Source organism: Oxyura jamaicensis, chromosome 3 (genome assembly GCF_011077185.1).
Source record: "Oxyura jamaicensis isolate SHBP4307 breed ruddy duck chromosome 3, BPBGC_Ojam_1.0, whole genome shotgun sequence".
Classification (NCBI taxonomy): Eukaryota; Metazoa; Chordata; class Aves; order Anseriformes; family Anatidae; genus Oxyura; species Oxyura jamaicensis.
The window spans coordinates 34,450,230-34,477,077 of record NC_048895.1 but is presented as its reverse complement, the minus strand read 5'-3'; the positions used below and the strand labels follow the sequence as shown (position 1 = coordinate 34,477,077).

Genomic DNA, 26,848 nt, shown 5'->3' with positions numbered 1-26,848 from the left:
CTGCAGGAGATGTATCTGAGAAAGTTAATATCCCTTACACAATACATCCCATAATGTCTCAGTGATATAATTAGTTTACACACTGTGAGGAGCAAAAATTAGAATCCCTACATGCTTTGCATTTGGATTAGAAGAAACTTACTATTTTTTTTTTTCCAAAAAATTTTTCTTTATTTTTTTCAGACTCCCTTCCAAGTCATCTCAAATCCATCCATTGATTTCGGTAGATTTTGGAACAAGCTCAGAGTAAGGGCAAGGTCTTGGTCCTGTAGAATTGAATGGCAAAATTCCTCTTGTACTGAACGGATCCTAACGAGAATGATTCAAAGCCCACCGGGGATACTGAAAAATTGCTGTCAGATCTGCTTCAAACAGTGTAAGATAAAATAATGTGCATTTCAGTAAGACAAAGGAAAAATCTGCAAATACAGTGTGAAAGCAGTTATGTCTTTTGTACTGGAAGAATTTTCATCGTGTAACAAAAATCATTGCTCAGAAAACTACTACTGCATGTAAGTGTGACATTATGGACTGCATCAGCTTTTGAGACATGGTCATTTTAAAAGCTAACAACCTTGATAATGTCATTTGGAGATTATTATATGTTAATAGTTTACATTAGGAACCAAGCAATCAGACAGAGTGCAATTAAGCACATAATCGCAGATATTTTTGACATCTCTCTCCTTGTAGGCTCCATGACATTTTTTAATTATTTTTTTTTGCATCTCCCACCCTGCAGCCTAGTGTCTTCAATTAATTTATCATTACCATCTGCGTTGTAATTTTTGCTGCTCAGCTTGCCTTTCTACGTCTGTTTTTTGGCTGAATATTTCATGACACTTCATCATTTTCACTCATTCCCCTAAAAACGTGGAACTAATATTTGCTCAGTTAAGTTGCTCGGTTAAGATAATCAGCCCTTAAACAGCCCACTGCACTTCTGCTAAATGACTCTTTATAGCGGCAAACAGAAAGGCAAGAAGGAGGCAACATTTTAAAAACTGCGTATGGGATTGTGTGGTGCTGCTTGGCTGTGAAGCACAGCAGTACAACCGTCAGAGGTTCTGCCAGTTACTTATGGTACACGCTTATGGGATGTCTCAGAGAAGGGAAAATGTCCTAGCTGGAAGGTTATTGGGTTATTGTACTCTGCACAATCTCCACAAATACATGTGTTTTTGAGGGCCAGGGCTAAGCACACTCCGTGCACCTGAGTGAAGGGTGCTCTGAAGCACACAAGGCTCAGTGGGCATCCAGCCTCTCTTCACAGAATACAGCATAGCAGCAGCTAGAAGCAGTTAATGCTGACTGCAGTGAGAGAGCAATGGATGCAGCAAAGAAGAAAGACTTGTGGGCTTTTACCTCCTACTGCTGTCGAGGTTAGGGGTTTAGTGCTCCTGTTGGGGAATTCATTCTGCCTCCCTCACTCTGCAAAGCAAACATTTTCTATTACTTTGCTAGAGTCCTTTGAAATGTTTTCTCTTGGGACTTGTTGTCTACAGGAAATATTTGCCCATGATGTAAACCTTTTATGTGAATTCACAGCTTCTGCCTACATTTTCTTCCCTTAAATTTCTTCCTTGACTCTAAATTATATTCCTTTAAAATGATCTCTTTCCATTCCTGGCATTGCAGCACCCCATGATTGTTTTCTATGGCCTCAGGTTCTTCAGGTTTTAGTTAGCCATAGTGCCTGTCATTTTCTCCTAAAAGAGAGAAGGGGAGCAAAAAAACCACCAGAGCCTACTCAGATGCAATAGCATGCCTATCACACAGGAGCTTGCATGAACTGGCAGGAGAAAGGCTGCTCATTTCAGAGCTATCCTTGCTAGAATGTTATGGTATGATTATCTGAAGGCAAAGGTCTCCAGATGGCACAACTTATGAGGTACAAACGTCTCTGTAATGGTCCTATGTAACCGGTTTTCCTGAGAAACACCCGTATGCCCTCCTCCTCATCCAGCTGTGCGCTGGAACATGGTATCCGAGCACCCACCTCTTTTACTGACCCAGGGTACTGTTGTGTGAGCTGCTCATTTTTAACCTTTTTAACCTTCTTGGCCCATCAGTCCCTTAAGGGGGGCTGGAGCAGGTGACACCCAGAAGCTGCCCCAAACCATTCAGCCGTGATGGACACAACAGCCCCATGCCCATGAAGCAGCAATAGCGTGTGGAGGGAAGATGGGGCAGCCCCACATTGAGGGGGCAGAGAAAGAGAGATGTTCTGGAAGAGACACAGTAACCTTGCCAGTTTTTCCAAGTGAGCCTCAGTGCCAAAAAGGCTTGGGACTGCTGCTGGAGAGTGAATGAACTTTTTCTTTTTCGCTCATAGTGTACTTGTGTGTGGGTGGGCTGACTGGATTTGAAGTAAACAGCAGGAAGAAGATCTTCCCAGTGAATGAAAAACTGCTTCACTGAGGGAAAACAAGCGTGACAAAAATATGACAAATAGCTCTGAAAATGGCACTTTTCTAAGCAAGATTTTAAGCCTTTGAGAAAGGCAATGTTCCCTCTGTGAGCCCCATTATATTCATTGACACACTTCAGTAGCTTAGTCAAAAGCCAGCAGGCCCAGTGTAACTCTGCCATATTATATTTGCTTTTTGTCAGTGATTACTTGAGATTATTTGCTTATGGTTAAACCCATGCAGAAGATAGTAGCAGCTCAATTACTACTGATTGAAGCCTGTCTTAAGTGCCAGAGTCAGAGGGCTGTGACGCTGATGCTGAAATACAAAGGTCCTGCATTTAACATCACAGGGGCTGCAGCTGTGGTGCTGGTAACATGCTCAGGTGAGTCAGGACAGCATCTGATAAATGGCAAAAAACAGCAGTCCCAAATGGACTGTACTACAAATTACCATATGGTGAATCTTGATTGTCATGCCATCTCCTGGAAAACATACCACTGAATACAGCTCTACTCCGTCTCTGTTACTGGAGTATTGCTACTAAGCAACTGGTGATCCGACTGGTTACTGATCATCTCAGTCGTGGCAGTGCAAGTGTTAGACTGATTTATTTCAGCTGCTAAATGAGGTGTGGGAGAAATGAGTGATTGCTCCTACATCTCCAAAGAAATGCTCCTGAAGATATTTGCCAGCCATCAGCATCCTGAGGTTGTGGCAGGAATTTCCCAGGAATCATCTGTGTTGAAACTACAACTCCTTTACCTGGTACCACAGTATTTCCCAGATGGGGTTTGTTCTGCATTAGTCAGAGATGATGACTTTAGAAATAAGTTTTAATGGATGAAAATATAAAGGTCTTTAGCCATGTAAGATGACTTTTAATTAAAAACTCAACAATCCTGGGTTGAAATGAGCCCACAGAGAATGCTATAAATCTCTGCATGCTGGGTAGTCTGCTGGGCTGGAGTTGAAGCTGAGGACAGACACATAATCCTCCACAAATAATTAGAGCAGAAAATGCTTCTAATCTCTTTGTTAGTCTGGTTGTGTCATTTGATCTAATAATAAACTAGACATTAAAAAACCTCCTCCTCATACATTTTAATTCAGATTGCCATGAACATCTTTTAACCTCTAATTGTTTCGCTGGTCTGTTTTGAAATTGAGGTTCCTCCTTCCCTCTGTTTCGGTTTATGCATGTGCTGTACTGACTTACAGAGTCCGAATCCCCGCTGTCCTCTCGCTGTGTAAGTACCAAGGTGTCCGAACGTGGGCCCTACAAAGCTTTTCTGCACGGACTTGACTTCACACCGATGCTTGGGTTTCACAGGTGCCCCGGGGTGAGGGCTGTCACACAGCTCTCTCGGGCAGCTCCAGGACAGTTCTCACTCCTCTCACCTTACCAGCCTCTTACTAAACACAGTCACTTCGCAGGATTCCCAAAATCTCCAGTTCCCATCTCCAGTTCCCATTTCCCAGACCTCTCTTATGCCTCTTTTCCAGACGAAGTGCAACCCTCAGACGCCCCCCACCATCAGCAGCTCCTCCTCGCCGACCCCACCGGCACCTTCACCTCATCCCGCCTCCCCACACCACCAGCCGCCCCGTGACTGAAGAAGCCCTCAGCACCTTGGCCAGCCGCATTTATTAAACAAATTCATTAACCAAACGAGCGGCTCCGTTATGTACCAACCCCCCCAGGGCAGCGCCGCCTCAGGGCCCCCGAGCGCTATGGCGGGGTCGCCATGGCAACAGCGGCGGCCGCGCCTCCGCCCGCCTCAAGCCGCCGGCAGCGAGCGGCCCGCGGCGGCTCCGCGCAACTTCGGCGCTGCCCCGGCGGAGGAGGAAGAAGGGGAAGAGGAGGAAAAAGAAGAGGAAGAGGAGGAAGAAGGGGAAGAAGAAGAAGAGGGGACGCTGCCGCGCCCGGCGGGACGGAGGTGGAGCAGCCCGCTCTTTCCGCGGCTCACAGCGGGGCTGGGGTCGCCACGCGTTCGCTGTGAGGGACCGGGCGGTGGGGACGGGGACGCTGCCCGGAGGGCTCGGGGGAGGCCGAACGCAGTGAGTTGCGTGCCTTTCTCCTCGGTGTGGGCTCGGCCACGCGGTTGGGAAATATCACGGAGTTTGGGGTTTTGGGGGTCTTTAAACGGGTGCCGAAGCCCGCCCGAGTGCAGCGGTGCCCGCGGCGTGACAGGTGGCCGCGGCTTTTCGGGCTCGGGGGAGCCCCGAGAGCAGTGCCACGCCGCCGTAAGCACAGCTGTTGTCCCTCGTCACCAGGCCTAATCCGTCCCCGATGCGGGATGAAGTTTGCCGTGCCAGCTCCGAGGGCTTGACTTCGCGCCGCGCCCTCCTCCTGGCACCCTCCTCGCTCCGGCTGCCCACACAAGCGCTGCTGCAAAAGGTGAGCCGGGTGGGTGGGCAGGGAAGGGCTGGGGTGCTCCCGCGGCTCCCCAAACCCGGGCTCAGCCCCGGCACCTCTGGGTGCTGGCGCTGGGTGACTGGCTATGGGGAGAAGGGGCAGGCAGAGAGCAAAGTGTGGCTTGTTTAACAGCGCTCAGACACCTGTCCCAGGAAGTGTCTTCGGTGGTAAGCCTGGTGTTCGGTAACCCCACCTGCTGCCACTGAGGTCAGTCAGATAGATTGGGGTTTATGAAGTGTAACCGAGAGCAGACTGCGCTTTCCATCTGTTGATGCTAGCACAGAAGTTAAAATCCGTCTCAAGACAGCGCTGTTCATTGCTGCTGTCTGCAGATGTGCTGTAGGCAGGGCATTCACGGATTGCAAAGAGAAACGTGAGCTTTCCCAGAGCTCTGCTCTGTGTGGTTTCAGAGCCTACGCTGAATGTGGTTTCCTCGAGGAGAGGCTTAACTTCTCATACTATAAGCTTAGCATTCATCTTTTGGATGCTGATTTTAAAACAATGTGTGTTTTTAAGTAATTCCTGTCACAGTGACCAAACTTGGAACACTGATCTTGATATTCCTCAGAACAAGGAAAGCTCCCGCATAGGTTAGCAGTTCTGCAGTGAATTGAGGCAGAGTGAGACTTAGAGCCTGTCCTGCAAATATTCTTTCTGATGGATGCCGTAACCACAGTTCACGACTGATCAGAAATGTGTAGGTGCCTGTTAAAATGTATTCTGACGTTATCATGCAATGAGCTACTCTTGCTTTCTGAGCAGAATCAGTCCTCGATCTGGATGGAGAACACACATCTTGCACACCTATTTTCACAGTACTTAGTCTGGTCTATGGCACAACATATGAATTAAAAACAACAACAACAACAACAACAACAAAACTTAATTGGATGTGGCAACAGGTGAAATATGCTTTTGGGTCTGAGCTTCAAGCTCAGTTTTATGTAATTCTATAGCTATATGTATCTGCTGTGAACAACAGCGTTAGGAACTCCTCGGGTTGTGACATTAGTGCCCATTTAATAACATTGTGCCGTTAGAGTAAGAGCAGACTAGAGAAGGATGAGCTGGGAATCTCTTGAGTTTTAATTTTGAAAACCTTTTATGTTGGAGCCTTGCATCAGATGTCTGTTGCTGATTTATTGCAGCATTTTGTGGTTTATGTAATTCTAATAACAGGAAAGCTATGTGCCTTTGTTACTTTCTGAACTCTCACTTACATGGCTGGTGGAGAATACTTTGTGTCCCTCTGCCCTAGCTGGAAACCTGACTTTGTAGTCTGCAGAGATCAAAGGGAGATACAGAACTGAAGGTGTGTTTGATCCACCACAGCACGACAGCAGTATCTGAGAAAAATATAGGAGTTTTAATAACAAGTTTGGCAAACAGCAAATCAATGTGTTTTCCACTTCCCGGCTTCGGTAGGTTTAAGTAACAGCCTCGTGTGAGTTGCATATGGTAGTGTTTGTATGGTTAGTATTAGAAAACATTGTTTAAAAGCATGAGTGGGAATTTGGCACGAATGTAGTCCTGGTTCTCAGCAGATGGAACTCATTTGCTCTGATAAGAAGACAAACTGTAAAATGCTACTATGCTTCGTAAGCAGATTTGGGTTACACCCACCCTTTTGCTTCTGCAGATAACAGGAAGATTATCTTCTGTACAGAGTCCCAGCCATTAGTGGAGCTCCAGGCTATTGGGCTCTTTCTTCACTTTTTCTTTAAGATCTGCAGATTGGATTTTCATCTGGAGTTAATCAACATAGCTCTTTTATTTATTCCAGTGAAGCAAATCTGTATTATATTAGTCCAGCATGATTACGAAGATTACGAAGCTGTACCAGTTTAGATCAGCTACTTTTTCTGCTCGTGTTTTGACTAGTGATTGAAAAACACCTTTCTCATTCATACCTGAGCTTGGAGCCCAGCTCATGCTGGATTCTTGTTTCTTCACCCCACAGATACAAAATGCACCAGATACCTGCTTTCTGAAAGATTGTAGCTCTGAGAAGGGATTACAAATGACACAAATGCTGGGGAGGTAAAAGCAGTATTCTTAATGTGTCCTCAATTGTAATGAGCTTCATTATAAAAAAAAAAAAACACCTTTTGAGAGCTACTAGCTGTATGTGACACAACCATTGTAGTGTCTTCAAACTCAAGCTTTCTTCTCACAGAAGTGGCACCACTTCTATTTCTGTTTTGTCTTGCAGCACCACGTGCTGGGCTCTGGCTGTCCTGTTATGCTGCCTAATGGTGATTTTCACAGGGGAGCATGTTCACAAATGGCTTAAGTGACTCATGACTCTATGCCAATTGCACCAGACAAAGAGCCAGGCCACTTCTACGATGCTGAAATGCATAGACTGCTGGAGAAAAAATAATACAGAATACAGAAACCAGGCTGTGTGCAGACTGGCAGCATGCTGCTCGCACGCTCCTGGGAGCGCTCGTCATTCTGAAGCGCGCTGAGGCGGCAGCAGGAGCTGTCAGCCTGCAGCAGGCTGGGCAGGCCCTGCAAGTGTTGTCTGGGGGCCGCCGCGCCCCGTCCCATCCTGCTCACCCTCTCACACCACTGCGAGCCTCTTCTGCTTGTCCCTAAACACCTGCAGCCACACAGACGTGACAGCAAATACTGTTTCATTAAAGTCTTGGCTTGATCCCCTACCCTTGTTATTCAAAACGCCCTGCTACTTGAGACAGGGTCGTGACTTTGGATGTGTTTTAACCGCTGTGAAAATCCTTGGGCTGTAAGTAGCTCGTGTCCATCAGGAGGAGAATGGGCGCGCTCGTGAAGCGAAACGCACCTTCTCCTGCGGCAGTCTGTACGCAGATCCCTGAGCATCCCCAGGGGTCCTCTCTCTTTATTCTGCAAGTCAGAATGAGGAATGCTCTTGCATTAAAAATATGATATTTGCATTGCTTTTAAGGTTCTTCACTGAAAAGCTCCATGTACTGCTTTTTCAGCACTAATTGCCTCATAGCAACTTTGGGAGATAGATGTGGGCTCTCAATCTGAGGCTATAGTAATTTCCACTGAGATTACAATCGCACGGCAAGTAGCTGTAAACACGTACCCTCCCATGTCACTAAACAATAAGGGAGCCTCCAGCCAGATAGGAAATAGGGTTCTTTGGCCCCTCCTAAAGTAAAAGTCCCTGTATGGAGAGGATAACAACATGTAACTACAGAAAAGCGACAGAGAGCAGGTTCTTTTAGGGTTAAGGTGGGCTATATAAATCAAACTGGGAAGGTGTTGGCAGCAGGTTCTTGATAAGAACTTGCTGAGATTCTTTTCTTAGAGCAATATTAAATATTCTTTTCATGGGAGAAATAGCATTGGGGTTCACCTGTAACACCGTCCCTGCTCAGTATCTCATGCAGGTATGGGCAGCAGTACAGCCATGACCATGGATTCTGCCCAAAAGCTGGTTAAATGCTGCACCAGGTAGCACCCAGGGATTTCAGAGCTGGCTCCAGTCAAACCAGCTTTAACCTACCTCTGTGCTGCAGTCGAGAGAGATGCTTAGATGCCCTTGCTGTCCAGAGGACATTAAGCTTCTGGCTTTTCTGGATAACATAATTCAATATTTACCAAAGAAGCAAATTAAAAAATAATTAGAGTAGGTGCTCACAGTTCCACATTCCATTTTCTCTGTAGCTACATCTCCTTTAAAAAGCATGATCACAAGCACAACTTGGGGATGGAGCTTGCCTCTCTTCTTCCAGAAATCATTTTCCTTGTAACCCTCTGATCTGGCACATGGAGAAAAGTTGGGTGGGTATCTTGTATGAACAAATTTTGTCTCCCCGCTCTCTGACTCTAGTTGTAAGGAGCTGCCACCCACGAGATGGGAGGGGAGGCATTTCCCCGCTCCTCAGCCCCGTTTGTCGGCATGCTTTGCCTGGATGACAGTGGATTTCCCGTGACTATCTATAGCCAGCAGAGTGACAGCTTTTCCACTGATGTCACCCAACTTTGGATTAGGCTCCTACCCATCCAGCCCCTTAAGTCCTTTCTCCTTCTGCTCTGACACGACTGCTGAGAGTCACTGTCAGTAGTGCTCCTGGACGGCAGACTGTAAAGGCAAACCTTCTTGAGAGTTATCAAACTGAGAACACAGCTTTATTGAGAGACAAGCTCTATTCTCATCTTGTCATAAATATGCATTTCCTACCCTCTGGCTACCCCTTTCCTGTCCTGGAGGGTTTTGGAAGCTGGGAACCAGGAGGAGTGTTCATGGATTTTTATTTTATTTATTTTTTATTCAGAAGCTCATTTTCTAGCATCGTGAACAGGTCCTGCTGATTGACCTTGCTGTAACAAGAGCCAAACGGAGGCTGATGTCTGTCAGGTTGCAGGAGCAGCCTCCAGCTGGCAAAAGAATAGCCAGAGAGCAAGCTAAGGAAATATTCCCTTTTCTACCAAAAGAGTCAGGAAAACGTGAAATCCTGTCATGGGAAGGTGAGAAACCCAACAAGGCACGTGGATGCTGGTACCTGTGCTGATTCTTTGATACGTTCTCTGGAGCAAGAAGAGAAAATAGCAGGGGAAAGTATGGGAGAAGGTAAAGAAGTGGAAGATGGGGAGAAATTACACAGAACACGTCGTGGGGAGGGAATGGAGAAAGCTGTAAAGTATGTGGGAAGGAGAGAAACGCAGGGCTGTTGCCAACGTGGAGAACCAAATTGAGATTTGGAGAGGCAGAAAGCTTCTTTACAGCTAAAAGGAAACTTCTACATGAAGAAAGTCTGAGGTACTTACTAGCAATCACTAAAAATAGCAGAAAGCCCTCAGAGGCTGTGTGTGAGAGGGAAAGCGAGGTACTCCAGACTTTGGTGTAACTGAAGGTGAACGCATGTGTAAAATCCCGTGTGGTGCTTGGCCGGGCTCGCAGTAACAGTGCGAAGGAAGGTTTGTCATGGGGTGGAGTCACTGAGGCAAAAATCTTGAAACCTAGAGCTGCTCCTGGAGTGGAGCTACTACAAACCACTCGGAAATTCTCGTAAATATCACCTGAGTAGCTCCTCAGGTGCTGGGTAGCCTGTTAGGAGGAACCAGAAAACTGACCAATTTCAGGACAAGGAAGATCTGCAATTAGATGGGGCTGTCTCTCTTTCTTTTAATAATTTTGACATGAAGGCTCGCAAAGTGTAAATTTGTCCTTTTCTCCAAAGGAGGTCAGGCCAAAACTTTTGCCATCCTTCAGTTGCCCGCATCCTGCCAACAGTCCTTGGAGCCTTTCTATTAGGAAAGCCATTTTGAGCCATTTAATGATTAGCCTGCATGTGAACTTTAAATTGAAAACAGCAGCTGCAATTAATGGAGCCCGTGCTACCTTCTGCAGGCTGCAAAGGCCAGTAGGGGAAAGAGTGGAGGTTTGTCAAGCCTGCTAAATAGAGATGGCCAGGTTCCAGCTCTCAAAAGGAGGAGGTGATGGATGAGAGAGGGGGAAGGAAACAATCTCACACAAACAAGACTCCCTTAGGAACAGCCAGCACAAGCTGCTACTGTGCATGAAATGCTTGGACAGGATTTTCCTTCATTTGAGGACTGTCCATTTCAGTTGCAGGTGAGATGCTTGCCTTACTTTATATTGATCTCATGTGGAAGTAGATTTCCCAGATAACATACAGGAGACAAGAGCAAGCCCAACTTGGAGCCAGTGCTATCCATGTTTCCATATCATTTGTGCTCTTTTTTCAATAAGCAAGTCCATTTGTGACCAGTGCTTTATGAAAGCTGTGGGATACTGCAAAGCTTGGGTCCAGCAGGCCTTGCTCAAAGTGGTCAAAATGCTTTTCTAACTGACTGTCCTCTGCCATCAGCAAAACAGCTCTCCTTGGGCACAGCTGCTTTACTCAGGGAGCCCTACGGGGTGAAGCAACAAGGTAAAGGCAGTGGGAACACGGCAGGGCCCTGTGAAAGCCAGGACAGTCGGCTCAGAGCCCACGTCTCCTTGCTCTGTTTCCCAGTTCTCACCTCTAAATTCGCCTCTTCTAAGGAAGCAGCTGGTGAGCTAGGAATACCTGGAAGGATGCTCTTCAGCTTCGCAGTTACTCTGCTTTACACCCACTTGCCCCTAACTCGAGTCAGGTCAGCAGAGTTAAACCAGTGTGAGACCAGGTCACAGCCAGAGGAAAAGCAAACGAATCCAACCTTTTGCTGGTAAAATACAACTGATAGGCTGGGCTTTCCTTCATCTAGTGAAGGTGCAAGTGGAAATAATAATGATATCTTAAGTGATCAGGTACCTGTAAAAGTTTATGATAAATTGTAGTCAAAAAGAAATGGAAACTTTACAGTGTGACAACAACTAATGGTCTGCTCTGCTGCTCCCTACCTATGGGATACACACGGGGCGATAAGACCAATGACAAGGCTTTGAGGAACCTTCACCTTTAACGCGTAGTGGTGAGTGGAGGCCACCACGTGGCAAGATCTGGACATGTTCAGATGACGGCATTATGGAGCTGAAGATGTCAGCACCCCAATTCCAGCCTGAGTTCATCCATCCTGGCAAGCTGGCCAGCAGCAGCGATGATGTGAGAGCAAGAGAGCAGCCAGCTGGAGGCGCCTTGGTAGGCGCCTCGGTGGTGGAAGCAAAGGGAAGGACCTGCTGCTCCTCTTACAGAGCACAGAAGTTGGACAGGAGCAGGATTACTTCCATCAAGTGCTGACTGTGGCCCGGATCATAGGGATAGCCAGAGCTGATGCTCCAGGATGAAAACCAGTCACTGTAGTGATCCCTCGTGTGTAGGCGTTATAAGCTAGCAAAGGAGTTAATGCTTATAGAGCCCCAGCAGGGAACATGCAGCCTCACGCACCCAGGTAGCCAAATCTGTGTCCTCTGGAAGTTTTCAGCCCTTTTGAGTCTTCCTTCTGAAGAAACCAGTGTTCTTGCTGAGAAAGGTGGGATATTGGACCAGAGAAACTTGTGCTTTGATGCATTTCGGCAAACTTTCTGATTGTAGAAAAGCCTAAGCATTAGACCTGGAAATCGCTTCAAGCCTGGGACGCTGCACAGACTGGGTTTTGGGAGCACTTTTCTTTATTTACGTGACATGAACGTTTTTTGAAGGAGAACTAGGCTACATGCTAGCAAGTGATAAAGGTGCGGAAGCAACTGAAGCAGCCTCTCACCCAGCGCAGATGGCGATGGGATGGCAGCTTAACAGCATATTTTTCTCCCTTTTATGTCTGTCTGTGTGTCTGTCTCTCGGTAGCGAGGATTTTCTCAGGCCCTGCAGAATCGGGCTCCTTAATGCACTGCCCCCAGGTTAACTTCTGACACCCTGCCTGACGGAGCTGCTGCCAGGAGCAGCCTTTCGGTGGTCCAACTGCAGCTGCTCCTTGTGCCACTCCTGCTCCCTGGGGACCAGCGGAGGGGGAGCAGCAAGGCACGTAGGTGTGCTGCGTGAAGAAACAGATGCTGTTTTGCTCCTGTCCAGGTCCCTGGTGCCTGCTTTGGGCTCCATTGTGTCACAGCACAAATACAATAGCTAATAACTCTGTTCCATGCATTGTCCTCTGCAAGTGGCTTCACGAAGGGAAGTTATTTCTCTGTCACGGAGCTGTTTGGCGCGGCTCGTTTTGCCTTGAGTGCTGTGTAAATCCCCTCAGCAGGGACCTGTGGCATCCGAGTGGTAACACTCGAACCCCGCGTGCTGCTGCTCCGCTCTGAGCCCAGCCTCGTTCCCTTGGCTCTGTCGTGCCCAAGGTGCGTGTGCCAGCAGGGCTGGCAGCTGGGCTGCTGCTCGTACAACAAGGGGAGCCTCTCCCTCTGCCTGCAGAAACGCTTGCTACGAGTCTGAAGCTCTTGTGGTTAGTGCAGCTGCTGCTTCTGCCAGCACCGATGAGCCCCATCGCCTGTGCTCCAGCTGCAGCAGCCGTGCCCTGGGTGCCTGTGAAGACGTGTCCACGTGTGGGGATTTTGCACGTTGGGTGCTGCAAGGTCCCTCTCTCCCGTGAGGTTCAGACAAGTGGGCGCTGGTCCCAGCCCCTCTGCTTAGGCAGCGGAACGCTTCCCCAGCCTAATCCGCAGGGAGCGAGGTATCCTTACAACTTGGGACGTAGGAGCTGTGCCTGTCGTTTTGATTACGTGGTGACTGGAAGCTCAGCGGAGATGGAGCCTCTCTGTGCCTTGTCTCTCCCTCTGCACGAGCTGGCTGCTGTGGGTGAGATTTCTCGAGGTGCTCAGCACTGACTAGTTCTAATCCAGTAGCACTTTCAGGTGAACAGGGGGCTCGAGGGGTGCGTGGGGGAGAAAGTTCTCATCGGAGCTGTGTCGATGATGGCACTGTTCTGTTTCTCTCCCTCCCTGCCCCAGCTTGTTCCTGGTGAAGACACGCAGGGCGCTATGTCGCTGGCATCCTGGTTCCGCTGGAATGAGCCCCCCAGCCGGATTTCCCAGAGGAACCCCACCGAGATGGTGGTCGAGACGCTGATGATGGAGCTGAGCTGGCAGATGAAGCAGGCGGAGAAGCAGCAGCGGGAGCGGGAGAACGAGTATCGCAAGATCAAGACTGGGGTGGACTACGGCTGGCTGGTCAGCTATCCAAAGCAGAGCTATGATATCAGCCCGGGAGAAAGGCTGCAGCTGGAGGATATGTGCACCAAAATACACCCTTCCTACTGTGGGCCTGTCATACTCAGGTACGGTAACAGATCTGGTGATACTGACCTTTCCCTTCCCCTTCTCCTCTTTGTGGCCTGGGAGGGAGGAGCAAGAGTGTTTAGGACCAACAGAACAAAGACCTGGTATCCCGTATCAAAAGTCGTGTTGTGGAAGAAAGGAAAGTGAATGTTTTCAGTCAGCTTAATGTGGTATCATTTCTTTCAAAAAAACAAAAGTCACTGTTGTATTTTTCAGCCTGAGTCATATATGCCCAGAAGAAGGAGGGAGTGCATGCTTGTCCCCCTCGTACACCCCCGAATTCCTGGTAGGGAGCAGGGTGCTGGTGGGGCGCAGTTGGCTTGAAAGGCTGGGCTGCTTCTGGCTTCTGCAGCACAGGGGTGGGCGCAGCCGGGCGAGCTTTCCCAGCAGTCCTAGGCACGGGGCTGCTGGCTGGGCACCCGTGCAGGAGATGGACATCAAGAACAGAACTAACCCCCAGTGGCATCCCAGCTGGAGGGGAGGGAGGCGCCCTTCTTCCTTTTGGGGCAGCTGTTCCAAGTTAAACCCTCTGATGTGGCACAGTGCAAGTGAGGAGTGACTCTGAAGTCCCAGGCAGTCACAGCAGAGCTGGGAGATGGGCCCTTAGCCCACTTGCCCCATTTCTATGGGTTCTTCAGGTCACATACGTGGCCAGAAAAGGATGCCCAAACTGCCTCTCTCGCACCCATCTTGCCCAGGATTGAACCTCGGAAGCAGGAGGCACACGGCTTTGGCTATTGCACAGGCTGCCATGGTGGCAGAATCAGAGATCTGGGGGCACTCAGTGGCCAAGTTCTCCCCAGTTAAAGGCTTCTGGAAACACCACTTGCCTTGTGTTTGTATAGCTTGGAGCTATGCCGTAAACAAGCCGCTAAAACCCCTTGGGGTTCCAAGTAATTTTCAGCATCCCCCGGGGCCACTGAGCAAGGCCTGTCTGGCAAACAGGAATTTCCATGAGAGCAGGCTCCAGTCACGGGAGCTGGGAGGCCCCAAGGATCCTAACTGCCTTCAGAAGAGTGTTAGCTGAGCCATGTACAATTTGCTGCCTTTTTTAAAACAAACAAACAAACAAAAAAAAAAAAACAACAACTGTGACAGCTCACAGTTTAAAAAAAAAACTCTCACACAGCAAGATGCTGAGTGCTTGTAATTTTCAATTAATTTCAGCATAGCTTGTAGTGGTCGTTCCCTCTTGTTCAGGATTCAGTATATGGTTAAGAGCAGATAAACAGACTCAGCAACGCTGATGGGCTGTGTGCGTGCATGACTGAAAGATCACAAAACCATCCTGATAAAAGGCCTCTTCAGTCCTCTTCTCAGAAAGTGAGATAACGTGGAAATTTTAGTACCTTGCCCCAAACGTACAAGATGGGTACGATAGTTACAAATTTGACTGAAATCCTCAAACTTCCAATCACATATTGTAATCCCAAGATCACCCTGCCTCTGACGTTTCTTCCTGAAATACCCCGTGACTTAGCAATACGTAGCAACTTTTAGGAAAATCTTCCACCAAAAAAAAAAAATAAATCTACAAACCTGGATTTGGAAATTAGGATGCAGAGTTTGTCCTGTTTGTGTTGTTCACGGTCTCCTTCTTTGTGAGATGCTGAGCTAATAGTCAAAGCTAGAACAAAACAGTTTTGTATGAGTTGTCAGAGATGCCACTTTATTCTCTGAAGGAGTAAACAATTACCCAGATTGTCCTTTTGTGTGGCTGCAGTCACATATACTGAGAGCAGAGTTTCTACAGATGTGGGAAAGACTGGAGACTTCTTAAGTGGGAGTGTTTTCTCCAGGTCCAGTTTGTCTGACCTGTAAAAGCTGTATTTCTAGTCAATAGAACTCTTATTTGAGCCTCTTGAAATTCCGTAGGAAACCTGTTGAACTGGGGACCCACAAAATAAGGTAGGCAAGTGACAGCACTTAAAAAAAAAAAAAAAACACAGAAAAACTGTGGCAATACGAGCCAAGCATAGCCACTCTAAAAATCTAACGGCTGCATGAGGGAACTGAAGGGTCACAATTTAAACAGATTTGTTTGAACTGTGACTGAAGCACAGCTGAACTAGAGAACATCCCTGTGTGTGCAAGCACATGCTCCTTAGGTTTGGGTGCTGGCTCAAGGTGGCTTTTGTTGATAGTCACGTCTAAGACGTCGATGTCACACTCACACAATATATTACATGTTAGCTACCAGGAGCATCACAACTTGTTTCACAAATAAGATAGGTCTACTCTTCTGATGAGTAAGGAAACCCTGTTGATGGATTTCCAGATATGGTTGCTGGGTTCACAACTACTCCATGCAGAAGCACGAGGGCGTTGCCCTGCGCTCGAAGGCAGGTAACCCTTGTGCAATTCTGTGGGCTTGACCCCGCCGAGCAGCTGTGCGTGGTGTTTGTTTCCCAGCAATGGCACACAGGACACAGGGCCCTGCTCCTCGATTCCAGTGGGTTCACGCGCTGCATGCTTTGGGCAGGGATTTGAACTTTGTATGTGGACTGTCCCTGACACAGATGTGCTGGTCAGCGGCTTTAACGGAGGGACAGAGTTCATCCCGCGGCAGGGGGAGGGAGGGGCCCCTTGCCCTTCTCCATCATGGTGACAGTGGCTTTTCTTTGGGTGACTAGCAGACAGCTTTCTGTTTGGTTTTTAGACTTGCTCAAATCCATGTGAAGCAGTTCGTGTGTCAGTCCTGGAAAGTCAGAGGTAAATGTTAACTGCAGAGCAGAGTTCACAGCGCAGTTCTCGCTGCCATAGCTAAGCAGAGTGCAGACAGGCAGACAGCTGAGAAGGTGGAAAGTTACCCTGGCTCCACAGAACTACTCCAGCTACATCCACTGGGAACGTTATTAGCACCACGGCATTACAGAGCTCTGTGCTCACGGGGTACGTTTGCTGTAGTACCACCCCTATTTGTTCTTGCTCCCAGTTAGGGGCTGCTCCTTGCTGGCACGTGCTGCTGCCTGCTCTGGGGGCACCACAACTGGAGGCTCTGCAGAGGTCTTCTGGGTGCACAGTTGCCAATACAGAAGAAGAGGATGTACTGGTGGATGGATGCAATATGACAGCATCGCTCTTCAAAATACAGAGATAAAATAATGGACTGACTCATTCAGCTCACCTCTGCAATAAAAGACCTTTGAGGATGCTTTCCCCAGTATAACAACAATGGTGCAGAGACCTGAGTTTTGATGGACTCATCTGTCTAAGCTCCTGGCTAGGATAAAGGAAAAAGTGTATTTGTTGTGAGAACAGCATTTGTGGCTCTGTGGTAACACCACTGAAGTGCCTCCTCAGAAGGCAGAAAGGGTGTCTGTAACGTACAGCAAGCCTCTGCTAGCACTGTTGTGTGTAACCCTCAGGACAGGGGGTGATGAGGGTTAGGGCAAGGCAGATCAGGAACACATCCTAAGCAACTGAAATGGCAAAGGAACATGGTGGTGACTTTGGTAGGCAGTCCTCAGGTCCTGACAGGGACTGGTACCTCTGCTGATGCTGTTTCCTCAGCATCGTGCAGTACTGGTCTCTCCATGGCTGTACCCATCGCTGCCAGCACTCGCTGTGAGAGAACCAGCACTGAAATGCCTGGGCTATCGCATGGTGCTGGGAGAGGTGTCCAATACCAGCCCTCCACAGTAAGGGTCAAGAGGTGTAGACACACAGCGAGTCTTTGTTATACCTTTTGCTGCCTTCTGTCCCTGTTATCCTTGTCCCTGTTCCTATACCTTCTGTCCTTGTTATCTTGGGTATCCCTTGGTACCGCTAACCAGTGCAAGTCCATGGTGTGCTGAACTCCCTGGTATATTCCTAGGGCTGATTTAAAATAAAACAAGAGGCAGGATCGTACTCTGTCAGCAGCTGGCTTATTAGGCTTATTTAAATACAATCTTACTGTTTTCCATCAGCATTCAGTTCTGTTAGAGAAAAATACCAAAATGCTTACAGACCTCACACTCTTCAGCTTCCGTTAGGTATAAATACCTGGCTTCTAGTGAAGTTCTCACTTAGCTCTGTTTGTGGATGGTATTGTTAAGAAGTGAATACGTGTCAGGAGAGTAGCCTCATTACCCTCTCATAAACACATGCTCTTACAGAAGAGCAGGATATCTGCGCAACCAGTGCGTGAGCCTTGGGAGCGGCTCGCGTGCTGTCGAGGCCAGGGACCAGGTCGCCCAGCCTGGTGTCCAGAACATGCTCACTTCTCGGCCCAGCCAGGGGCTCACGCAGGGACTCTAAGACAACTACCCTGCTCTGCATCTCATCTTCCTTGCCTACAAAAGAAAGTAGTAATTCTCTTTACTTCCCTCACATTGAGCTAGGTTAAGGAATGTCAAATATATATATATCTTCTGAGCTCTTTGCTGAGAAGGCACTGGAGTAATGCAGAGTTGTCTAATGAGAGCCAGCGTTGTGCTGCCAGTCAGTGTGTTATCAACAGAGCCACTCTGTTATCTTACATCCCCGGGAAGACAAAATGCCATTTCACCGAAATTTAAATATTAAGAAACGATCAAACGTACAACCAAGAAGTTTGACTGGGTAAGAGTCTGTCTAGTGGCCACTGGGTTATGCTATGGGGAAAGGAAACATGAAACATGGCAAGTCTGGTGGGACCTTCCCTGGTTTATCCTCAGCTTCTGGTAAGCAGCAGTTCAGGGAGCATGTGAGCAAGAATTTGTGTTTAGACAACCATGTTTAATCGGCACTGATGGGGATGTTTTCCACAAACTCGTCTAGTCATTTTGTTACTTAAGCTACTGACAGCACTGAGCTCTGATTTAGGAGGTGCCGTGTGAAGGGAGCACTACTTTGTGTTTCAAACGTGCCAGCTTCTAGCTTTGTTTGGTGCTCCTTATTGCTTCTTGTGCCTGTGAGAAAGAGTGATTCATTGCTTCCTTATATTCCCTGGCTTTCTTGTGATTTTAGAGACCTTGAGCATATCTCCGTGGCTCCTCCCTGTTGTTCTTGATCCAAGGAGTCCCGTTCTGCAAGAGAGCACAAGTTCCGAGCCTAGCACCGTGACTTGGCAGCAAGCCCTGATTTGATGTTTTTAATCAAAGCTGTGCCTTGGCTGTGCTTGCAGATTCCGGCAGCTCATTGCTGAATACGAGCCAGAAGTGCAGGAAGTATCCCGGCTCTTCCGCTCCGTCCTGCAGGAAGTGGCTGAGAAGATCAAAGAGGAGGAAGAGGCCAAGAAGCTCGCCAGGCAATGGAACACAAAGAACAAAACCAGCCTCTCCTTAACAACGTTTAAATCCCGGTCCAGGATTTCCCCGTTCATCAGCGACATCAAGACCATCTCTGAAGACGTGGAACGGGGCACCCAGCCCACCAGGAGGGTCTGGAGCATGCCCGAATTTCGGAATGCCAAGGATTACTGACTCTGTACTGAACAAGGTTTTTAAACGGCGATCTTTCAAAATCCCAGTTAACCCTTTTTTAGCTCTACCATTTTTCTCTGTTCCAGCTCTCTTCCCGTCTGTCTCTCTCAGAAGCTGTGACCATAGCAACTGCTGCTGACTCCCGCGGTGTGTGGCAATTTATTACTAAACCTGCTAGCCTTTCCTTTAATTTAGTAGTATTTGGTAACCTTACGGGCAAGGCTCACTTACTGTCTCATTTTTATTTCTGCTTCCTTGTGGAAAATGAATTTGTTTTGTGCTGTCTCTCTGCTCCCTCTCCCCCAGCCTGGATGTAGTTCCCTGCTGGAGCCGTTGGCCCGAGCTGGTGAGCGCTGCGGGCTGGAGCAATCCTGCTGAAGGCAGGAAGGGCACTTACGTGAACGAGTAAGGCTTGTAGGACCAGGCCTGTAGGTTTGGGACAGTAGAACTGAACTTCCTTTTCCAGCTAACAACTCTCCTCAGTGCTACAGCAGACTTCACAGGTAGAACCCAGCACTGCTCTTGATCAGCTTTTTGCTGACAATTAGCAATGCAGCCCGAGCAGAAACAGAGCCAGGCTTTTTGAGATGGGAGACCAGCTTGTGCTGGCTTGTGCACGCTCAGGTTTCTTGGGTGTTTTCTCCCTTGTGCAGGCAGAACCCCTGAACCGTGCACCTGCGGAGCAGACAGAAGCACAGCACACAGGTGGGTACCTCAGCGCTGGGTCAGAAGCTGTTCCTGCCCCTCGGTGTGCTATGTCGCTGAGTAGGTGCTCTGTCCTGCACCCCAGTAACAAGTCACGGGGCTGAGATTAATGGTTATGGCTAAATCTGGAAGAGTACTCAAGTATGAGATCAATGAAGGGTGAAGGGAATCAGCAGTCATCCTGAGCACTCTTAGTTCAGCTCAGGGTTGGGATCATTTTAATAAGCTGCTGCTGCGAGCGACCGAAGGGCTCTGGTACATGGAGCTCTGTTCCCCCGGTCTTCTCCTGGGCACTCAGATGAGAGCTTTCCCATGTCACAGGCTGAGGTAATACCGTGACAGGAGAAGCTTTAATGCAAACTGAGTAGCCTGTAGGCCAGCACGGTTCTCCTGAGACCTTGTGTAAACAAGAAAATGCTACTGAGGAGAAGCTATCTAATCCAGCATCCACAGGGAAAGCTCACCAGGAAAGAGTGTCACGGAGTGAACATCATGGTTCCTGTAGGGAAGCCAAGGACTAGGAGGATGCTTTGTGGTGACCAACAGGAGATGGGGAAGGACGGAAGAGAGGAATCTCCCTGCGTGACTGGCTTTTGGGGAGTCATCCCAGTGGGATCTAGCCTCCTGGAGAGCCCTCTAGCTTTGTTGTTCTTTTGCCTGTTTCTAGCTCCTTTCCCCGGGGATCTTTGCGTCAGCACGTGGGTACTACAGCCAAGATAAAATCCTTTGAAGCCATGCCAACTCTGGGAAGAATTCCAGCACATGAAATTTATCCTAGAGTAGAAATGTGCAGTTTCTTCCAGAGATGGGGGAGGGCAGCGTAAAACAAGAATCAAGATCAGACCCTTAACAGCTCTCTAAAAGCCTGTGGGATTCTGGCTCCTCCTCTTGGCTACCCAAGACTGAGCACAAGGTTTCCTACTAGCACCAGGCCATAGCTTCTAGCCCCTTGGTGATCACTGCCACCAGCACCCCTCCTAGGGCCAGAGAGCAGAGGCTCACTTCTCATCAAAAACTCAGGGCTTCCAAACAGAGTTTGGGATGGGCTATTTCAACTCCAGGTCACCGAGGGAGATTTAACGCCTTCTGACAATCAGCTTGGTGTTGTTCAGCTCTGTGTCCCTGTGAAGTCCTGTGATTGTGTATGTGAAGTAAAACAAAGGCTCGACATGTTTGGCATAGCCTTTGCTGTCTAGAAACTGGGTGATTTCTGCCAAGGGATCACCACAAAGATGTTTTGAAAAAAAGTTAGCTTTTAAAAATATATTTGCAAGCCATGGCCGGTACTAACGGCTGAGATGAGGTCGTGAATTTCATGCTACAGCTCTGTAGTCAATTTTTTTTTACTCACGTTCTGTTTTGACACCTTCAGTATTGAGCGTATGGATGCACTACTTGATGGACTGCTGGGAGAGGCTGTTCTGATACACTCACCTCACACTGTTACAGCGTCTGTGATGTGCTCACTCTTTCCTAAGGAGAATCAGGAGTAACTGACTTCCCTACACCAAGGTACGAAGCCAAGGAAAGCCCCTGAAGGCTGTTTACACTTAGCACAGAAACCTTTTGATCACACTGCGTCCCTCATTACCAACCTCAGCTAGCAGATACCAGCCTTGTTTCACAGGCAGCAGAGGGAGACAACTCCGACCTTTGGTCCACGCCACGCACGTAGGGAGGCCAGGCTGCCATGCCCCAGCTCACCTCTCATTTCTGTTTCCACAATAAAATGCCATCCAACTGTCAGACAGTATCACTTTCTCCCTGTACCTCTTCTGCAAGCCACGCTGGGCGCACAGTACCATCCGAGGATAAAGGGACATTCAGGCACCAAGCCGTCAGGTTTATATTCTCACTACAGGCCACCGAGTACCCCAGAGGTGTAAAACAGGTGCTGTGCTTGCCTGTAGCCAGCTGCTTGGTGGCTGACAGTGCCCTTCTGCGCTGTGTGCGCACCAGCAGGTACTGAAGCAGAGCTGGGGAGGGGGCTTGGATGCACGACTGCCACATTGTCCTTGTAATGCTTGTTTTTCTTAGAAATGCTGTAGACTGACCTGTAAACAATCCTTTGGTCGCAGCAACAAATAACTACGCATGTTGCCTTGTCCTAATTCCCTGTTTTACGTGGCTAAATGAGAATTTTACTTTAAATCAGGAGCATGCAACTCCTGGTTGTCCCCCACCTGCAGCACGGTGGTGCACAGCCTGGAGCAGGCCCACTGCAGTGCTTTTGGAAGCTCCCCCAAGTGCCCCGCTGCAGCTGGGCTAATGCCTGGCTGAAATAAATCCTCCTGCAGCTTGCACGGTGTGAACACCAGGTCCTTACCAGCACCTGCACCATGCTGCAGCTCTGCTCCCACCAGGCTGCGCTGCCTGCTGGTGTAGGAGAGCGTTCCTGCCCGGCTCTGAGGGGACTGCGCTGTGCTTAGCCTCTCCTGAGAGCCCAGGGTCTTCATTCCTACAAAGAGTAGAAAGCAAAATAGCAGCACACCACCATTAGCAAACCACTGAGTGAACTGACCGAGAATCTTTCCAAATCCTCAATCAGTCTCAAAACTGAGCAAAGATTTTGGCGTCAGCCCAGAGCGTCACCATTACCCCAGTGCTGGTCGTGTTACGCTGCCCAAAGGCCGTGGGACACCCAGGAAAAGCAGTCCGAGACTTACTTCAGGCACTAACACGTAACGGCAATGCCTCCACAGCAGCTCAGGTGTGCTGCTTGACTTCAAGGGGCTGACGTTTCTCAGTCACTGCTCCCCACTGCAGCCCTGCTCATACAGCAGCCTGTCCACGGGCGGTGGCAGCCCGTGAGGAGGTGCAGGAGGAGAGGGGTTCCTCGCCCGTATCAACACACCGCTCAGGCAGCCAGAACGGAGCGCCCTTCACAGGAAATACCTGTCTGCTGAGATCGTGCTGTTTGTACGTTTCATCGGGGAGCCTCAGAGAATTAAAGCAAAGCTGTGAAATGTAAAACAAGTTTTTGTATTTGTTGTCTTCAATTAAAGAAGCATCACCTGTCCACACGCAGCCAAACACGAGAGAGGTTCTAGTTCTCTGCTGCACACTGTGTATGTATCAAAGCAGGAAGGCAAGGCTGGTAAGGGCACCAAACCTAAACAGAAACCCCATCCTCTCTACAAGGTACAAACACAGCCACCTACTTTCTACCTCGCTGCCTCTACAAAGAGATCCCAAGACTTCAGGTGATAAATAGCTACAATTAAACAACTGCAAAGGCCTGAAGATCTCTGATGTTACGTGGTTTACAGATACGGCCCTGCCTTCACCAATGTGCTTCCAAGCACATCTTACGGTAATTAGTATTTTCACAAAACAAGAAGATAAAAGCAACAAGAGGGATGTTTTTCCACCAGATACCTTTGAGTCAAGTGACTCCTATCGAGTCTGTACCCGATCCCAGAGAGTGACCCCGTAACATCAGCAGGTGGCTCAGGGCTCCCTGCGCTAAGCACTGCACACACAAAGCACGCGCGTGTTAAACAGGAGGAAGCATTTCCCCACACAAAGGCTGGCCCTTGGCTGGAAGGCCGTGCCTGTTTCCTGCCACACCTCGCAGATACAGGGCAGCGCACAGCAGTTTGGCCCCAGCATCACTCCAGAAGCAGGGGGCTGCGGAGTCAGCATGTTTCTGGTGGTGCCCTGTGACAGAGGAGGGGCTGCCAAGCCCCGCTTGGTTGCACCCACCTGTGCCAGGCAGAGCTGCGTGGTGAGGGAGCCTGCCTTCCCCCGGCACTGCCCTCCGCGCTGCGGCTGGCTCACAAGGGCCTCTTGTTCCCCGCGTGCTGGGGCGAGCTGTGCCAGTGTCAGGCTGACACTGTGCCGGCCCCGGGTGCTGCGTGGCGGGCCCACATCTCCCAGTGACTGGCACATGTTGTCTGCAGCTGCTGCACAAAGGTACCCTCAGACAGGGACACCTTTTGCAGGATGAGACCCTAATGAACAAGGCAGGAAGGAGAGGAAAAATTGTGATTACAGTGCTGTATTCTCAGAGGCTTCTGTCAGATTGAGGTCCAGGCACAGCGCCTCCTCCAACCTTACTCTCAGCAGCGTCAGGTTGCCGAAAGCAACAGGTTGCACCCAACTTACTCTGAAGACACATTAAATAACCAGGTGGGGCAGCACACCATGACAGTGCCATAACTCCTCTTTCCTTTGTTTTTTCATTCTGGCACTGGAAGCCTGAAGTTATTTAACAGATGGAGAAGAGCAGAGCGCAGTTGCTAAGAACTCCGCAGTGCCAGGTAAGGCTGGTGCAAGAACACCTGGTCCTCCAGGTCCCTCCTGGCTCCCAGCAGCTTGCTCCTGTTGCAGTCAGGACCTGGGAGCAGGACAGACTGTGGTCTGTTCAAAGCACAGCCGAGAGGGAGAAATGAACAAAGAGTGCATTAAACTCATTGGACAGCAGTAACCGACGTGCCCCATAAACAACACATAATTAGCTCTTTGCAGGCTAATTAGAGGGTTTGGGAATAAGAAAGTGCAAAGCCAACATGCAAAGGGAAAAACAAAAAAAGTGGTATGTGGCAGTCCAGCTGGGCAGCAATGCCACCTGCTGGCAGGCTCCGAGCAGAGACTAACCGGGAAACGGGCAGCGACTTCCCAGCCCAGCCTTCCCGACTAACATCGATTTTTCTCCTGTGCTGCCGTTCCCTCACATCGCTGTCACGCAGAGAACAGCACACGAACGAAGAGCAGCACAAACACAGCCGATGTCAGCGGCGGTGTTCAGCACCTGATGGAGGCTGCTACCTGCCAGTTGTCTTCTTAAGCACTGCACCTCTGCCGGCAGCATGCGCTTATCGGACTGGATGTGAACAATGTTCTTTGTGCGGCTTCCTTGCAGCCAGCAATGCCACGTCCTGCCCTCCCTGCAGGAAATGCCAGATGCTTCATGCTCCTTCGGAATCACAGCTTAGGGCCCAAAATGCACAGGCAGGAAAAAATAACTGCTCTCAGCAGCCAAATAAATTGTGATCTCTGTACTGGATACTAATTTTGGTGAGTCATGTTGTCCAGAGATGGAGATAGAAGGTTGTCTCTGCTGACCAATTTAAGCAGCTCTTCAGAGGCTCCTCACCTTACAGCTTCACGTGTGATCAAGTATCCAGCCTGGGGAGCGTTCAGGTGGGCCCCGGACCTCACAGCCTTCAGAAGAAGCCACTGCCTCTATACCTCCAGCCCCTTCAGAGTGCCCAAACAAGAGCCAAGCTCTCTGCCTTAAGAGCTGAGCAAGAAGTTTGGAAACTTGTTTCTAAATAAGCATGGCAAAGATCGGGAGGACCATGTCTGACACCTACGTGAGGCAGAGCTCCATCCAGTGGTCAGGGCCCTGCCTGCACCTCGCCAGGTTCAGCCAGCCTTCGGGGTGACCCTGGGACAAGGTACTTCAGCCTCTCTGACCTTTGGCTTTCTCCTGCACTCAGGGCTCGCTCCATTTTTCCAACTGCAGAGGGAGATGTTCCGGGATGACTGGGAAACTCAAACATTCCTGCAGGAGGAGACATCCATGTACATGAAAACAGCGCAACTTGCCCCAGTTGAACCATGCTCAGCACTGAAGAGGTCCAGCTGCAGGCCCTGCCCCGCACTGCAGGATGATGCATCCTGCTTCGACGGAGACAAGCACTTCCAAGACAAAATGGTGTTTATAAGCATTTTGCTATTTTCATCTCTCAACATTTTTGCACAGGCAAAGGAGTCAAGTTCAGGCAAATCACAAAGTAAACAAGGGTAACAAAGGACTGCATTGCCCATGAGAACCAGCTGAATCATTTAATTACTTGCATCAACCATTCTTTCATGTTTGGGTTTTTGCCTGGTTTCCCTAAGAAGAGGAATGTATGAAACTGAGCTCTCTCCTCTCCTGATAACTTTTGAGGCTACTACCAACTGTACCAATTTTCTTTAGAAACACCAGGGTCCTTTCCTGTTTCCTCCAGTTTGCTCACAACACCCAGGAGCTCCAAATGAGCCCCCCCCACAGGACAGAAAAAAACCACCTGGCCAGCACACACCTGTGCCTGCCTGCCTGCAGCACACAACCAGGAGGCAGGACCAAGGGCTTAAAAGCAAGGGGCACAAGACCCGAGGCACCAAGTCTTATCAGTGCTGCTGCTCGTGGCACAGCCTCTTACAAATGGGACTGAATACTTAAAAAGGATGGAGCCAAGGAGGAAGGGCATGGCAGCAGCACTTCAGAGAGTGTATCTCCCCCTGCCTTGTCCCCAGCAGTGACTCACTTTCTGGAATTTCTGGTAAAAATAAATAAATCAGTCAAGTTCTGCATGATTCCCAGAATGGAGAATGGCGCAGGGACATAGAGAGTGGGAAGACTGTCACGCACACAAAATGTAGGCTTTACATCTGAAAGACTCCTATTACTTAACATTTTAGCTAGAATCTCAACTTGTCCAGCTAGGTAAGTCTCTGCATCCCCCCTCTTACCACCCTGCCTCTGCCTCCCCTCCATGACTTCTGACAGCTGCAGCCTCCCTCCATCCCCGCCTCATTCCTCTTCCACTGTTCAGACCCCAGCTCTCCCCACGATGAGCACCGTTCTGAGATGCGGTGGCAAGGCTGTCTACCTGCCATTTGCATATCAGGTCAGCATCCCACGCTGCTACGCAGCTCGCTCCTGCAAACTTCTCGATCTGTACTTCACCAGATTCCTCTGCAGCTGTTACCTTGCTGTCGTAACCTTCACACCTGCTTCAGCTGCCACAACGGAAATCTGAAGCGCTATTAAGAAGTTATGCAAAAAGCACGTTATTTCAAAAAAGTCCTAAGCCTCCAATCAGTGCAGCTCTTTACAAAGTGAGATCTCAGCATTTCCTATTTCTGAGGAAAGTTCTACATTCTTTTCTCCTAAATTTTCAGAAAACGACACTGTCTTTACATATAATATAACCTATGGAATGACAAGAATGTTAGAATATTTTTTGGAATTAACCTCATCAAGAGAAGTCAAGAGATAAGAGTTGCTTATCTTGGCATGATGCTTTGGCATCACTAGAAAATAGCAAAGTAGCATAAATCAAAGCACAATCCCCATGAAGGAAAGGTGGAGTTGGATTCCTTTGTTTTTCCCTACAGACATTTCAGAACATTGCTTCCAAAAATGCTTCCATCACTAGGTTAGAAGTCAAGGAAACTCCAGCTCTTACCTATGTGTTTTCATGTTTTATTTTCAGAAGGATAAAAGGACTCACTCTGCTGAATCAGGGCTTTAATCTCTAAAGGGACTATGAAA

At 48.8% G+C, this 26,848-nt stretch overlaps 1 protein-coding gene across 4 annotated transcripts; it reads left to right on the top strand.

The window, feature by feature from the left end:
• Positions 1 to 4,141: 4,141 nt before the first annotated feature.
• RD3 (retinal degeneration 3, GUCY2D regulator) lies at positions 4,142 to 25,186 on the top strand. 4 transcript variants are annotated; one of them, XM_035322003.1, is made up of 5 exons: positions 4,142 to 4,351; positions 4,689 to 4,812; positions 13,160 to 13,485; positions 18,576 to 19,630; positions 25,174 to 25,186. In XM_035322003.1, the coding sequence occupies exons 1-4, from the start codon at positions 4,146 to 4,148 to the stop codon at positions 18,871 to 18,873; spliced, it is 954 nt and encodes a 317-aa protein (XP_035177894.1). In that variant the 5' UTR covers positions 4,142 to 4,145; the 3' UTR covers positions 18,874 to 19,630; positions 25,174 to 25,186. The 4 variants fall into 4 exon arrangements, with proteins under 4 accessions (XP_035177894.1, XP_035177892.1, XP_035177893.1 ...); XM_035322001.1 differs by having other exon boundaries at positions 4,142 to 4,410; XM_035322002.1 differs by lacking the exon at positions 25,174 to 25,186 and having other exon boundaries at positions 4,142 to 4,410; positions 18,576 to 19,777.
• Positions 25,187 to 26,848: the final 1,662 nt, after the last annotated feature.

Coding starts and splice junctions, on each gene's coding strand:
- RD3 (XM_035322001.1), top strand. CDS start 4,160: ATGGCAACAGCGGCGGCCGCGCCTCCGCCCGCCTCAAGCCGCCGGCAG. Junction 4,813..13,159: donor CACAAGCGCTGCTGCAAAAG/GTGAGCCGGGTG, acceptor TCCCTGCCCCAG/CTTGTTCCTGGTGAAGACAC. Junction 13,486..18,575: donor TGTGGGCCTGTCATACTCAG/GTACGGTAACAG, acceptor CTGTGCTTGCAG/ATTCCGGCAGCTCATTGCTG.